Source organism: Podarcis melisellensis (genome assembly GCF_964234715.1).
Source record: "Podarcis melisellensis genome assembly, chromosome: 13".
NCBI classification, from domain to species: domain Eukaryota; kingdom Metazoa; phylum Chordata; class Lepidosauria; order Squamata; family Lacertidae; genus Podarcis; species Podarcis melisellensis.
In genome coordinates this window covers 27,235,232-27,251,153 of record NC_138545.1, presented here as the reverse complement: position 1 = coordinate 27,251,153, position 15,922 = coordinate 27,235,232, and the positions used below count along the sequence as shown (strand labels likewise).

Here is a 15,922-nt window from a genome sequence, read left to right as displayed (position 1 = left end):
TTTTCATATCTCAGTCCAATCGACCTTCCTCCTCCCAATTTAGAAAAGCGGAGCTCATTTTTGGCAAAATATTTCATGTTGTCCTATTGAGAGCTTGAATAATGCAGGCTCATAATAAAAACTAAATGTATATCTTTTGGCTGCATTCATGATGCTTTTGTTATATTGGATTTGATCTAGACCAGGAGTAGGGAAACTTTTTCATTCTAAAGGTCACATTTTATTTTGGGCAATGGTGTAGAGGTCCAGAAGCAAAAAGCATCATCAGGGTTTAAGCACACATTTGAATCAGAAAGAAAGGGTAAAGGAGGCTGTCAAGAAGGACTGGCCATGGATGCCAGTCATTAGGGCAAAATGGGGTGGTGTCCTCCCACCTGCACAAACTCTTCCCCCTTCCATTCCATCAACTTCTAACTACAATGCAATTGCTTCAAGTCCACTATCTGCTTCTGCCTCCTGCTAGCTGCTGCACACAAAGTTCAGAACTCTTTATCTCTGTGGCTCACAGCTCTCCCTCTGCACATCCTGCAAGGTGGATGGGTGTTTCTTTGCACAACAGACTCTCTGAGGTAGAGGAGGAACACTGCCTAGAATCATTGTGATTAGCTTGAGGTGGGGGTAACTGAACAGACACAACATTTCCTAGTTCACTCTAGCATTGCTAATGGCCACCCCAGCCAATCCCATTGTTGTCCTCTGTCAGCACATAAGCAATGAACCCACCCTAGGAGAAGATGCGAGAGCAGCAGCGTGGCCTCTGTTGTGAATTTGGGAAAGCAGTTATTATACATCAAATGATATGTAAATAACAAAAATTTCAAAATAATGTCCATATCTATTTGGGGGTAATGGGCTCATGTCAAACCAACCAAACAACTTTATGCTGGAGGAAAATAGAAAAAAACATTTCTAGCAACCATTTGTGCCATGCTAGGGATCAAACAGACTGAAATAAATTAATTTCATTGTTCACTTTTGATGGATTTGACTGACATTCCTGTTGCATTTACAAGAAAATTGTATGCACAAAATATAATTCATGGTTCTTCTACATTAAAATGTCTATATTTCAGATTATATTTTATAGTTGATGTCTCATTTGTTTGACACAAGACCCATGTTGGATAGAGAAGAAGAAAACCAGACAGCCACCATAGAATTCATTCTCTTGGGATTTGGGAATCTCCCTGAACTGCAGCCTCTTCTTTTTGTCCTCTTCCTGGTTGTTTTTATTATGTCACTAACTGGGAACCTCCTGATTGTTTTGCTCATTGTGGCTGATCAGCAACTTCACACTCCCATGTACTTCTTCCTGGGAAATTTATCTGGCATGGAGACTTGCTACAGCTTGATTATCTTACCCAAAATGTTGGCCAATTTGATAAATGGAGAGAGAACCATTTCTGTTCGTGGGTGCATAGCCCAGTTTTATTTCTTTGGTTTGTGTGCTGGTATAGAAACCTATCTCCTGGCAGCAATGTCCTATGACCGCTATCTGGCTATATGTAGACCTTTACACTACAGCACCATTATGCGTAGAAGGTTCTGTGTTCACCTCATGGCTGCAACATGGATTAATTCTTTGCTGGCGAACTTCATTGTGATCATCATGATGGCTCAGCTATCCTTCTGTGGTCCCAATGTCATAGATCATTACTTTTGTGACTTCATCCCAATTGTAAAACTGTCCTGCAGTGACACAAGCATGGTTGAACTCACCGCCCTTTTCTTTAATTTCAATTTTAATGTTGCCCCATTCTTATTGACTCTCACATCCTATGTTTGCATCATTGCCACCATCCTAAAGATCCCATCCACCACTGGAAGGAAAAAGGCCTTCTCCACCTGCTCCTCTCATCTAATTGTGGTTTGCATATTTTATGGCACTTTAATCATTGTCTACATGTTGCCAGACTCCCCAACTCTAAGAGGTCTGAATAAAGTCTTCTCCATTTTCTATACCATCTTGAATCCTTTGGTCAATCCTCTCATCTACAGCTTGAGAAACCAAGAAGTTCACAAAGCCCTAAGACGAGTTTGGAAGAAATTGAACATCTTTTGCAAGGCATGAGCTGAACTCTTTCCTTTCCATTAAGTTTATCAGCTAGTCAAAGTACTCATGTATGCAGAACCCTGGCTCCAGTGGGAACTTTCTTCTTACTTTGAATAGATAGTGTGTGTGTGTGTGTGTGGGGGGGGGATTATAATTAGGATCAGTGCAGGAGCAAATTTGGATTCCTTCACATCATCCTATGGTCCTGATCTTCTGTTCTCCATTATCCCATGTGGCTAGCTATTTGTTAAAGAATAATTAACTACTCAAGAAAAGCAAATTATGTAATAAACATCAGATCTAGGTTTGCGGTTAGTTTTATTTAGGAGTTGTGTTTTTTAAAAATATTTTTTTTTTATCACAGAAATGCACACTCAAGTCATATCCCTGTTTGTCTATATGTACTCCCATCTTTTGCAGTCTTTTTAATGGGCTGACTCCAACCAAGTTCTACTCAGAATAGATCCACTGAAATTAATGGATGTAAGTCTGTCAGATTCATTCATTTTAATATATATCTTCTCAGAACTAATGTTGGATACAAGGCCATGTTTTTTGTCATGATCATTTTCTTTCAGGAACTGGTGTTCCTGATGTTTCTAATTCTGCAGTTTCTTGAGCTGTTCTGTGACTTGGGGTTCAGTGATCACTTAGATAAAAGTGAATGGGAAGTCATCAGTCTCAAGGAGAAGGAAAAGAATAAGAGTTCTCAACCAGTGGTTCTATCAACCACTGCTGCAGCTTCCTTCTGTAGTCTGGTGTGTGTGTCTTACCTCTTTCCTATATGCGGCACACAACCATGACTTAGGTGGCCCATATACCCTCCAAAGTTCTCTCCTTCATGCCTTACTAACTTCTGAGTTCCATTGGACTGGGACAAGAATATGGCAGAGAGACTTCTAAGTTATGTTCAAGCTTTAAAATTCCTTCCCTGGGGAAGTTCATCTTTCCTCCACTACTTGGCCTTCCAGTGTTATATAATGGCTTTTCTTACCTACAAGACATTTGATCTGCCAAGTTGTTGTCCTAGTTTATCAGCTTCAGTGATAGTATCTGCCATCTTTTCTCTTGCATATTGATGTTTTACAGAAATGAGTTTTTAGGGTTCATTATGGTGTGAGCATTGTTGTTGTTGTTTGAATGACAAGGTCACCATGTTTCTAATTCATGTGATGAGCTTTTATCCCTTCATTGATTTTTTAAAATCAAGCTGCTGCATTCATGGATGTGATTCTTTTTATTAATATTATTATATCTTTTATTGAAATTGATCTTTTATATTATATTATATTATATTATATGTATGTATATATATATTATATTTATATTTTATATTATGATATCTTTTATTAAAATTGATTATTTGTGTTTGCTTGTCTTGGATGTGTTTCTCTGGAAAGACAGGATATACATTTGTTAAACAACAATAAAGAAACAATAGCCTCTCTCTGCTCCCAGAACCTCCTGTCCAATACAAGACTCCCTCTCCATTTGTATTTTTTGCTGCTTCTATTCCCATACCAGCTACCAACAATATCCTCATCTTCCTGCCCTACCTTGGTTCACATAGTACAAACTGATGCCCAGCTATAATACCTGTACATAGTAGCTGAATTTTAAAGGGAGCAGCTAATGAGATGCAAGTGAGAGAAGTGACCGCTAGGAGGAGCAGAAGGCAATTTGTGCTTAAGACTTAAAGGTAGATAAAAAGACACAGAGATCCAAAGTGCATCAAACTCTGAAGTGCAGGAAAAAGGTGACTGCAGTCTGATGGAGGAGGAATTAATATCGGGATTTCCTTTGGGTTTAGAAGGTTGGTTGCATCATAAATGATTTCCACACAACCAGAAAATCAGAAGCACGTCCCCAGACTTGCTTCTTTTAAGCTATTGAAAGAAGCCTCTTCAGAGGCACTCATTTTGCAGCTGAGACAATGAAGTTACAGCTCGTTGTTTTTCAACACAAATTCAGAGAAATCCTCTGCTACCTGTACTGATCCTGGTACTAATCACTGAATGCAGATACATAAGGGGAGGTAAGTGCTAAATCCACACGCTTTATATTCATCATCTTTCAAAACCCTGGCTAACATTAAGAACCAAAATCCAAGAATATTGGAAAAGATAGCAGAAGTGGAATGTGGCTCCTGTTGTTAATTTTTGGGTGCAATTCTATAAAGGGTGGAAGATCATGTGCATGGCATTGTTCCCCTTTGGGGGAGCTGTTTTAATAAAATGTTCTCCTCCCCAATGGTTTCAATGGTAAGGAAAATACATAAACCAGTTCCAAGATTTGATGTGCTTTCCTCCTAGTTCTGATGTGAGTGTTGGGGAGTACAGATACAGATTCATTGAGTATACAACCTATGGGTGTGTGTAAACAACAACTGAAAACACATACAGTTATCTGCATGTACACATGTTTCTACATGAGCTGTACAAAATTAACAAGTGTACACTTTTTCACACAAACACCTGTACATGTATAGAGATAGCTTGTATTTGCATCCAAGGCAATGTGTTTGTATTTTGTGTACCTATACCTCAGGGGAATAGGAGGACTTTGGATCCAAAGTTTAGCCTGATCCATTTTCAACATGACTCCAGAAGCCCTCCTTTTTGCTTTGTCTGATATTGGAGCAACATTTATAGGGGAGGGGGGCAAAATTTGGATGGAAGCAGGAGTGGCTGGACACTGCTAAGGATGGAAGAATCTATCTAATTTGTTTTTCTCAGCTTCTATTTTTTCCACATTCAGTTCACCACATATCTGCAGCAATCTGTATTTCTTAAGAAAAATCCCCATGAAGGTATTTCTGCATTTTTGTGTGTATTTCTTACAGACACATTTTGGCCAGCAATATAATGCAATTTTGTATGGTACTTCCACAAATCTACTTTTCTTTTTGCACACTTTCCCATAATACATGCATATTTGTGAACACTGTTTGGATAACTACATCACAAAATTTGGATAGTATGGGAGGATGGCTATGTGTTGATTATCATATTATACCAGAAAGTGTGAATTTGATAAATTTAGCATTGAATGTGAAATGAATTAAATTTCCACGCCATTCCTACCCTCCACCCATGGATTTCACTCTTAGTGTGCACCTCTGTATTAAAAGTGCTCTGATTATGTTATAGGGCTGCCTTGACCTCAGTTGGATAAAGACAATGTGGAAGAATGAAGAAGGAAACCAGACAGCAATCAAAGAATTCATCCTTTTGGGATATGGGGATCAGCCTGAGCTGCAGCCTTTGCTTTTGTCCCTCTTCCTCATGATTTATATTTTGACGCTAGCAGGGAATTTCCTCATCATTTTGCTGGTTGTGGCTGATCAGCACCTTCAAACTCCCATGTACTACTTCTTGAGTAATTTGTCTTTCCTGGAGATTTGCTATAGCTCCGTCACCTTGCTCAAAATGTTGAGCAATTTGATAACTGGAGAGAGAACCATTTCTGTTAGTGGCTGCATAGCCCAGCTATTTTTCTTTGGCTTCTTTGCAGCTATAGAAACATACCTCCTGGCAGCAATGTCATATGACCGCTACCTGGCAATCTGTAAACCCTTACACTATGCCTCCATCATGCATGGAAAGCTCTGTGTTAAGCTCATGGCTGGGCCATGTATTAGTTCTTTGCTGGGCAATGGCATAGTAGCCTATCTGATGGCCCAGATATCCTTCTGTGGTCCAAATGTCATAGACCATTACTTTTGTGACTTGATCCCAATGGAAAAACTCTCATGCAGTGATACAAGCCTGATTGACCTCTTCGCCTTCCTCTTGTGTGCATTGTACACCATCACCCCATTCCTGCTGACTCTCATATCCTATGTCTGCATCATTGCCACCATCTTAAAGATCCCATCTGCTATTGGTAGGAAAAAAGCATTTTTGACCTGCTCCTCTCATCTCACTGTAGTTTGCATTTTTTATTCTACAATAATAATCGTCTACATGTTGCCAGCCACCCCGACTCTGAGAGATCTCAATAAAGTATTCTCCCTTTTCTACACCATCCTAACTCCCTTGATCAATCCCCTCATCTATAGCTTGAGAAACAAAGATGTTCACAAAGCCCTAAGAATGGTTTGTAGTAGATGGCTATTTTTTGTAAGGAGTCATCTGAATTTGTCAAGGATCCTGCTGAATTCATCCCTTTCTTCAATGCTTAAAAGGCAATCAGAAGTTTTCAGGCATAGCTGCTGACCTCATCTGGGTGGCCACACCATTTGGTTGTTGAACTCCTTTTGGTGTACTCAAAAATGTTGTTGGGATAATTTTTGCTTTCGGTTCACATTTCTGAGCAACTCTTGTGCTATGACTTTTAGCTTAGCAACGACATGTCAGTTGTTTGATCTGTAGCTGCTTAGCCCTGTGTTGATGGCAGTAATATGTATAAACAAACAAATGGAATATATCCTTCTGCTTCAAGGCATCATCCCAACATCCACATTTAAACTGGAGCTTCTATCCACGAGCTTAAGATAAAAATATCCAGTATAGCTTGTCAGTGAATTGTGTGCCTTGGAAAGATGAAGACCTGGAAAGTTAAACAACAAACAAACAAACAAATCCCAATTGGACACCGCATCTGACCTGGTTTGAGTTTGCAGTATGAGGAGAGGTGAGTTTAACTGTTCCACCCATTGCATTTATTATGAACCTCTCTTGCCCTCCCCTTCTGCTGCTGCTGCTGCTAGAATGTCAGAGCTATTTCAGCTGCAGTTCAGCACAGAAACTCAGAGAGGAGCAGTAAGGTTGAGTCTTTATTCAGAGGGAAACATCAGCAAAACTCTGTGGCCAGGTCTAGCCTGATGAATCAGTTGCCAGAAATGAAGATCTGATCCTCCCACTTCCTCCTAAGATTCCTCCTCAGCTGGCTGCTTTCCTAACCATTGCAAACTCCTTCGAGGAGGGGCTCTCTGTGCCTTTTGTTCTGCTTTATGTAATACCCTCCTTGATCTTGGGGACAGAAGAGGAGGGGAGAAGGAAATAGTGGAACTGGCAGGTTGCTGGGGATCCGTCACAGCCTCAGCCTGCTTCTCCTGCTCAGCTGCCTCACTCTCACTTAATCTCTTGCTTACTCAGCTTCCAACCCATCTGCTCCCCCTTCTTTCTCTGGCCTCTCCTGTATCCCACCAGAATTTTCCTGGCTCAGAGCCTTACCACTCTGATGCTTCCTGGGGTGTGTGTATTCCCCTGCTGTAGCCTCCCACCATTCTTCTTCATCCAGGTAGTCTGTGACACAGAATCACTTGTTTTTCTAAGGGTATGGTAGTTTACGAGAACAATTTTCCTCTGCACTGCAGCAGGTGGGATATATAGGTAGGTACTTTGCCCACCTCATGAGAAGATAAGACTCCCTGGAAAAGACCCTGATGTTGGGAAAGATCAAGGGCACAAGGAGAAGGGGATGACAGAGGACAAGATGGTTGGACAGTGTTCTCAAAGCTACTAACATGAGTTTGACCAAACTGCGGGAGACAGTGGAAGACAGGAGTGCCTGGCGTGCTCAGGTCCATGGGGTCATGAAGAGTTGGACATGACTAAACGACTAAACAACAACAAAAAAGGTAGAGAGAAATTCATTTCAACTTGCATTCCAAGGCAAACTTACCCAATTTCCACATTCTGAAACAAGATGCAAACTGAAATGCAGCCATGTTTCAAAATCCATACATCTCTAGATTCTGTAATGCAGTTCTTAAAATAATGTGTACAAAAATGCCCGTGCGAGTGCCAAGTGTCGAAGTGTGCATATAAATGCATTTATAGTCACAGCCATCCCTTTCTTCTGACAATCACGTTTTATCCTTGTACTATTGCTAACAGATTAAATATTTCATTGACTATTGGAAGGCAAAAGTCCTTTTTCACCCGCCCTTTTTGTTTGCCTTTTTAATGTACAATAAATGATTAGTGGGAGTGTTACAAGTTACTAGACAGCCATAAGCAGACCTCAGCTAAGTTTTCTTCATTTTTGACAGTCTTGACTTATTTGTCAACCCCCTACAACCACTCTACAGAACCAGTAAGTTAAATATCACTCAGTTTATTACTCTCAAGGAACAGCAATTAATGTAGACATATCTTTTAGGTTCAGAAGGCATCTTGCACCATCATTTTATTTTATTTTTAACACTCAGAAAATCATCAACTCCCGAAGGTCCTTTTCAGCTTTTACAAAAAGCAGTTTCAGAATTATCTATTTTTTCACTTAGGCCAGAGCCATCCATGTTCCACAGACCTCCTCTGCTACTCGTGCTAAGTCTAGGAACATCACTTAGTATAAGAGCAAAAGACCATAGGTGTCAGGGAACTGCCATCAGCTCAGAGGCAAGAGGTGGAAGGGCAGTTGTGTTATAGGAAGCCTCTGAAGATCTTGTGAAGCAGTTCTTCCTCTGGCGAGGAGGGAAGCCCCGCCTCCAGTGGGGAAGGGGCGCAGGGATCAGAAGATGCTAGGGAGAGCCTAAACACTGAGCCTGAGCAAAGGGGAGGGGAGGCAAGTCCCTCTTTGCCAGCGCCCACGTTGCGCAGAAGGTTTGCACACAGAGAGAGGAGGAGAAGAATGGGGGTCACATGACTGTTACAGAAAAAAGGATTCCACCATCCTAAAGTTCCCTTCTGCTATTGGGGGGGGGGGAAGCCTTTTTGACCTGCTCATCTCTTTGTGTCTTACATTTTTAAAATACTGTACTATTGCCATTTTTTAAAGAAGCATTTGACTGAATTCACCCCTGTCCTTTATGTTTCAAAGCTACTAAAACATTTTGGGGCATATATTTTCGAGTCTGTTGGGGTGACTAGAGTACTCCATTTAGTTGTATGACTTCTCCTCTGTTTATTTGCACTATATCACGTGTTGCGGATGGGCTTGTTTATCCAACTATGCTTTCAGTTGTTATTTCTGACTAGCTGCTGTGTTATGGCTGTTGTCTTGGCAATAAAGTGTTGATTTGATGTATTAAATCAAATGAAAGTAGGTAATTTCCTCCTTATCTCCTTACCCTGAGTAGATGACCATAATAAGTACAATGGCTGTAATATGTGTAATCTTTGTGTAAGCACATCAGGATAAATGCTCAATAAACAGATTTTGTGCTGGATCCTTAAGATTTAGCTGTGTCTGTTTCTGGATGTGCTAAAGGGGATAACCTACAGCTGTGTTTACAGATTTCCCTGGCAGCAACCAAAGGGGCATGATCTATGCCGCTTACTGTATTTCTTTCCGTCATGCCTAGCAATGGAGTAATATATTTCCTGTAGTCTATTTCTGTGAACTGTGTTCAGCTGCATACAGTAATATATCCTATTCAGTCTGCTCAGACTTGTGTGCATTGCTTTTGTTATTCTTGCCATCCTTCAATCAAGCCTGCAATCCTCATCCTCAAGCATCCATATTGCCTTCAAATCCACAAAGGACCACTTCCTTTGCCAAAACCATCTGACCTTAGAAGAAAACACTGCCTACTATTTAAAGTAATTGATGTAATCAATGATGTAACACCATTCTCTTCATTTCAAAGGTCATTCATTTCAATGCAAAGGGAACACAATTTAAATTGGGGAAATAACACTATCAATTATGCCTAAAACCCTGCACACCAGTAACAGCAAATACTAATTGGTATTCACTTGATTGATTTCTATTCCGAATATGGGGCAAATAAGCAAGCTTCATCACTTTCCTCTTCAGTTTCCGTTTCTATTTTTGTTTTGAATTCTCTAACATCCCTACCTATAGATGTTCTAGGTCACAATTTACCCAGATGAGATAGTAGTCCACAGAGGAGGAATTAATATTGGGATCCCTGTTGGGTTTAAGAAGTTGCTTGCATCATACATGTTTTCCACACAGCTAGAAAATCAGCAGTAAGTCTCCAGGCTCACTTCCTTTTACGTTTTTGTAAGAGGCAGTTTCAGAGACACTCAGTTGCATGGTGTTGTTCATCATACAACCTCTGTTAGCAGCACTAACTCCTGGAGCATAATCCAACAGTAAATGGGTGCATGTAAGTACTAAAGCCATATGCTTTCATCAAAGCGCTGCCTAAACCTCAGAACTGAGATATCAGATATCCAAGAATTTTAGACTGAATAAGACACATGGCATTTGGCTCCAATTACGCATTTTTCAAACAGGGAATAAGTTTCGTTGAATTTTCTGCAGTGGTGTTTCTGAGTAGTCATGTATAGGTTTGCACAGTACTGTCCCCAAAATATGTGAATACCACTTCATTAAAACCATTGGTTCTTGTTATGTTGTAGGGTTGTGTTGACCTCCAGTTAATTAAAGCAATGGGGAACACAGAAGAAGGAAACCAGACAGCAATCAGAGAATTCATCCTCCTGGGTTTTGGGAATCTGCTTGAGCTGCAGCCTTTCCTTTTCTCCTTCTTCCTCATGATTTACATCTTGACACTAACTGGGAATTGTTTCATCATTTTGCTTGTTGTGGCTGATCAGCACCTCCACACACCCATGTACTTCTTCCTGGCCAATTTGTCCTGCCTGGAGACTTGTACCAGCTCAGTCATCCTGCCCAAAATGTTAGCTGATATGATATCTCAAAAGAGAACCATCTCTTTAAATGGGTGCCTAACCCAGTTTTATTTCTTTGGCTCTTTTGTAGCTATAGAAACATATATCCTGGCCGTGATGTCCTATGACCGCTATGTGGCAATATGTAGACCTTTGCTGTATGCTTCCATCATGAATGGAAAACTATGTTGTCAGCTTATGGCTGGCACATGGACAAATGGTCCATTCTTTAATGGCATACTAGTAGGTCTCCTGGCTCAGTTATACTTCTGTGGGCCCAATGTCATTAATCATTACTTTTGTGACCTCACCCCAATTGAAAAACTCTCTTGCAGTGACACTAGCAGGATTGAACTCTTTACCCTTTTCTCGGCCTTCTTTATCACCGTCACCCCATTCTTGTTGATTCTCATATCCTACGTTTGTATTATCAGTACTATCCTGAAGATTCCATCTGCTGTTGGAAGGAAAAAAGCATTTTTGACCTGCTCCTCTCATCTCATTGTGGTTTGCACTTTTTATGGTTCAATAATCATTGTCTACATGTTGCCAGACACCCCGACTCTGAGAGATCTCAATAAAGTATTTTCACTCTTCTACACCATCCTGAATCCCTTGATCAATCCTCTCATCTACAGTTTGAGAAACAAAGAAGTTCACAAAGCCTTAAAGACTCTATGTGGTAGATTGACAGTTCATGCAAGACTTTGCTCCCCTCCATCCTTTAACCTTATCAGCCATTGAAGATCCTTGGTCATGGCTTATGAGAGTAAGATGTGAGAGGCTTTGTAATAGAGTGTTTACAGGAAGGCTGTTTACAGAAGAAAAGTTCCACCATCCTAAAAATATACTCATATTCTAAACCCTTTTTTGTACTGCTCTTCTCATCCTGCTATGGCTTGTATTTTTTATGACACCGTAATAATTCTCCAGATGTTTCCCAACACCCAAATTCTGAGACAGCTTAGTAAAGTATTCTGCACTGTCCTGACTCCCTTGAACAATCCCCTGACAAAAACCTAAGAGCTGTTTGTAGCAGATTACTATTTATTGCAAGGATTCACCTGACTCAATCCCCTTCCTTACGTTTAAAAGCTGATCAAAAGTTGTGAGGCATAGCTGCTGAACTTCTCCATTCAGTTCCTTTGATTCTATATGGGTTGCTAGCATTATCGCTTGTTGTGAGTCAGCTAGTTTATCTGACTGTACTTCATTTCTTATTTCTTACTAGCTCTTACTATGGCTTTTGGCTGAGCAACAAAGTGTTGGTTTTATGTATAAAACCAATAGAATGTAGGGCATCTGTGTTATAAGGAACAAAACCTGGATCCCTGGGCTTGTATATCCCAACACCCACACTGACATTGGAGCTTCATTCAGCAGTTCAATCTTCTGCCTCATGTTATTATGTATTTGCCTTGCAGTGGAAGGTAGACTTATCTAACATGAGGCAGAAGATTGAACTGCTGGAGTGGAAATCATAAAGGGCTTCCTTCACAGATGAAAATGTAATATTTTAAAAAGAAAATATCACATTTTTATCTGTGAAGGAAGCCCTTTATGATTTCCACTCTAATCTTGCTTTTGATTTATTATGTATTTTTTTTATTGTTTCTAGTTTAATTACGCTTACAAACCAGTTTTGAGAATGTTTCTATACAGCTCAACTATGACACAAACATTCTCTGGTCCACCCTACTGCCATGATTAATGCAGTGGATGTTTCAACATAAACCACAGCCAGGTGAACTGCACAATTTTTAGAGTTCTTTGCAAGTGGCCCCTCAGAATTTCCCATGCTATGGGGACATCATCAAATTTCTTCAGGGTTAGAAGAAAATGTTCCTCCAGAGTAGGTCTCACCTTTGTAGTGGCAGTAGCAAAGCTTCTTTCTGAGTGGCTTTTGCTGCCAGTGTACCGGCAGCTTGACCACCATTTTGCATCAAGCTTAGCATCATTTCCCCTCCCATTAGTTGTAGACATGCTTAAACATGCAAATGATTAAGAAGGTTGCAAAAAGAGTACTTGAAAGGCAATGGCCATAGTGGGAAATGATGTGTATATTTTATTCCTACTTTGCCCTAAAGTGAAACACAAGGCAACACATTCATGGACCAGCCCAAAATATATTGCTACCTGAGGCAAAAGACAATATGGTGTCCCTTCATTCCAAATAGAGACTGGATTGGCATCTTAACCTTCAATGCTGGCATTACCCCTGAAGGCAATTCAGCTTTGGGGGCATGGAGAGCTTTTGATTTAGTGCTTTGATATGGCTTTCTCTTCTGCAGCATTTGCTGCTTAAGGCAGGCAACTCACTCTGACCAAGTGATCAGGCAGTGAGGCAAACAGCCCAGGCTATACACTCATGCATGAACATTCATGAGTCTCCTTATGTGATGCATAGTGACACCACCAATGCATTTGTTTGGGTTGGCAGAGAGCTAGAAGGGGAGTGAGCAAGCAGCAGCAAGACACCGAGGAGAGTTATGTCTGTGCCATGCAGACTGTCCCACATACTGTCACTATTTTGCAAGTCGGATTGTAGCCCTTATCAGAAATCTAAATGTAGTCTTGCATAATTCAAGCGGAATAAAGTGTCCTAGTGCCCTTGCCCTAGCATAAGCAATCCACATAAAACACACCCAGAGACTGTGCAGTGATGGGGAAAGAAACTGAAAAGTGTGGGAGGAATGAATGATTAACAGGAAGATGTGTAAATACCTTGGAAGCAAATCAGGATGAATGTGCGTTGCCTTATAACTGCCCCACAAACAAAACAGAGACAGAATGGTTAATAAAAGTGGGATGTAGTCTAACTTCTGTCTATTAATTCCTAAGAGACTGCTACTGTCTTGTTAACTGCAAATTGCAAACTGTATTTGTTTGACTGTAACTTAGCGGCTGAATTATGATCATCATAATAAAGAATGATGGATTGTCATTGATGTATTATTTATTTAAAAAAATATTCCTCCGTACCACTGCCTTTTTCGTGCACAGGCAGCTTCCATTAAGGAAAGAAAAAAAACCTAACAAAAATTAAATAATCAACTGTAAAATCAAACATTTGGAAAAACAGAGAAGGGTGTAACAGGTACAGAGCTTTTTTCAGCTGGAATCTTTTTGGCACCTCTCAGGTGGGCACCATTGCCACTGTAAGAGAACAAGGGAGGTATCCATGGTGAGTACCAGGACCTCTTTTTCTAGAAAGACAGCACTGTGTCCAGCCAGTTTCAAAATCCAGCCCACAGAAAAATCCTCAACTTGGAATGTCAAATGGCAGATGCCAACTGGTAATAAAAGTAATAAAAGTCTTAGGCATGGAAAAGAATGGAGGGTAGAAGGCACTGAACATCCTGAAGTGGAGATTGGCATGATCATGGAGAAAGGCCTCTCCCACATCTCAACCAGCCATTCCTCAGCCACCCTTGTGGCACAAGTGGATCCCCAGAAGATCCCAGGGAGTGAACAAGTTGGTATGAGAGGAGGTATCCTAGGCTCGTGCCATTTCACCTAAGACTTGGAGGTTCTTGAAGTTTCATAGCCCACTTCCAAGTATTTTAAAGTTGAGTGCCTGTGTCAAGCACTAGGTGTGGAGGCAGGAGCTAAGGCAGTGAGTTCCAGAGTGGAAATGGAAATGTGGGCATTAACAATGGTCCAGAGGATATGGAGAGAGTTGTATAGTCACTGACAGCTCCTCCTTTACTTTCTCATTTATTGAAGCCGAGTCATTGCTTGCAGCTAGATTTCCCTCCTGCCACTGAATAGACCCTCCCACCCCAGTAGATCATGAGCAATAGAAACATTTGGTAGGCAAATGTAGGCTTCTATTGAAACACTTGGCTTCCCATGTGGTCTGTTGCTCCCTTTGCTCCTGAGGCCAATTGACAAAGAGAACTGGAGATCAAAGCAGTATCGGGTAGGAGGAGTTATTGGCGGGAGCCCTAGAAAGGGTATTTCAGACCTTTAGATCTTCAGCTGGAACAAGGGTCTCCATGGGGCCCAAGCCCCTTCTTCCAAAGAAGTCCCTTTATAGTTTAGGTAAGACAGGAACCTGACATTGCTCTAAAAGAAGCAGAGGTGTGCGGGGGTAGACTGCCCCAGAACTGCAGCACATGTTGCCTGCAATTAGAGGACAAACAAGCTTGCACTCATTAGACATTCCATCTTTGCCTTTCAGAGTCATACTTTTGTTGAAATGTTGTTGTGAACTGCCCTGAGATCTATGGGTATAGGGCGGTATACAAATTTAATTAATTAATTAATTAATTAATTGGGAAACCTATTAATTTTCTGTAGGTGAGCTGGAGCCCAGCAATATTTCCTGTGCCGATGACTATAAATTGGGACAAGCAACAGCCTTAAATAGAAGGGAGAAGGATTAGATCACTATGTCCATTGCAGCATTTAATACACAGCAACATATTTCAAAGAGACAAGTTTCAGAGAAAAGTGTGAAGTGCAGATGGAGGACCACCTAGACGTACACAATCAAGTAACTTGGCTAGCACCAATTGCAATTCAGCCTTCATCCTCCCTTTCAGATTAAACCCCATCCGTTCAGTGTATACTATATAGTGAATGTCCTTGAACCATGTGAAATTTCTTGCTTCTACCTGAGAATACTCAGGAAATATTGGAGGACATCCTGCAAAATCAAACTCTGCATGTCAAATCTCTCTGTCATCTTGTAAAAAGCAAACATTACTCTGGCTTTCCATAGAAATGTCCCAATATGTGTCGATTAAAATACACACACATGAACAGACATGAGCACAGTGATGCCAGATACAATTTTAATTTTATTATTTTATTTTATTTAAATATTGTTTTTCCTCCCCTATGTTTTTAGCAGTTATTATTTTATCTGTAGGACACCTCGAGTCTTTGTCAGGGGAAAGGCAGGATATAAATAAATAAATCTACTAAAAATATTATTAATATATTCATGTAACTAACATGCAATCCTGTACATGTATAATCAAAATCCCCAATGACTTTAACAGGACTTACTTCCAGAGAAGTGTGCACAGGACTGGATCCTTCCAGACCAATCCTATGCATGTGTATAGAAAAGGAATTTCTATTGAATTCAGTGGAGATTACTCTGAAGTAAATTGGCATAAGATTGAAATCTTGATGACACAGAACATAACCACATAGTGGTGATGAATAAGAGTTGAACGAGAGATTGAAATGGCACAGCAATATGGCCATTTTGGCTGACATTTGAAATTCCATTAAAATTTTTCATATTGGTTTAGTTCAGTGGTAGGGAATGAATGGCCCATTAGATATTGTTGGGCTAAAACCC

The 15,922-nt window shown here is 40.5% G+C and overlaps 2 protein-coding genes across 2 annotated transcripts; both read left to right on the top strand.

The window, feature by feature from the left end:
* Positions 1–1,117: 1,117 nt before the first annotated feature.
* LOC309354860 (olfactory receptor 1f45-like) lies at positions 1,118–2,071 on the top strand (the record flags this gene model as incomplete). The annotated part of the gene is made up of 1 exon (XM_081885123.1): positions 1,118–2,071. One exon carries the CDS (start codon positions 1,118–1,120, stop codon positions 2,069–2,071), a length of 954 nt encoding a protein of 317 aa, XP_081741249.1.
* Positions 2,072–10,362: 8,291 nt separating this feature from the next.
* LOC309354859 (olfactory receptor 8A1-like) lies at positions 10,363–11,349 on the top strand (the record flags this gene model as incomplete). The annotated part of the gene is made up of 1 exon (XM_081885122.1): positions 10,363–11,349. The coding sequence occupies one exon, from the start codon at positions 10,363–10,365 to the stop codon at positions 11,347–11,349; it is 987 nt and encodes a 328-aa protein (XP_081741248.1).
* Between the last annotated feature and the right edge of the window lie 4,573 nt (positions 11,350–15,922).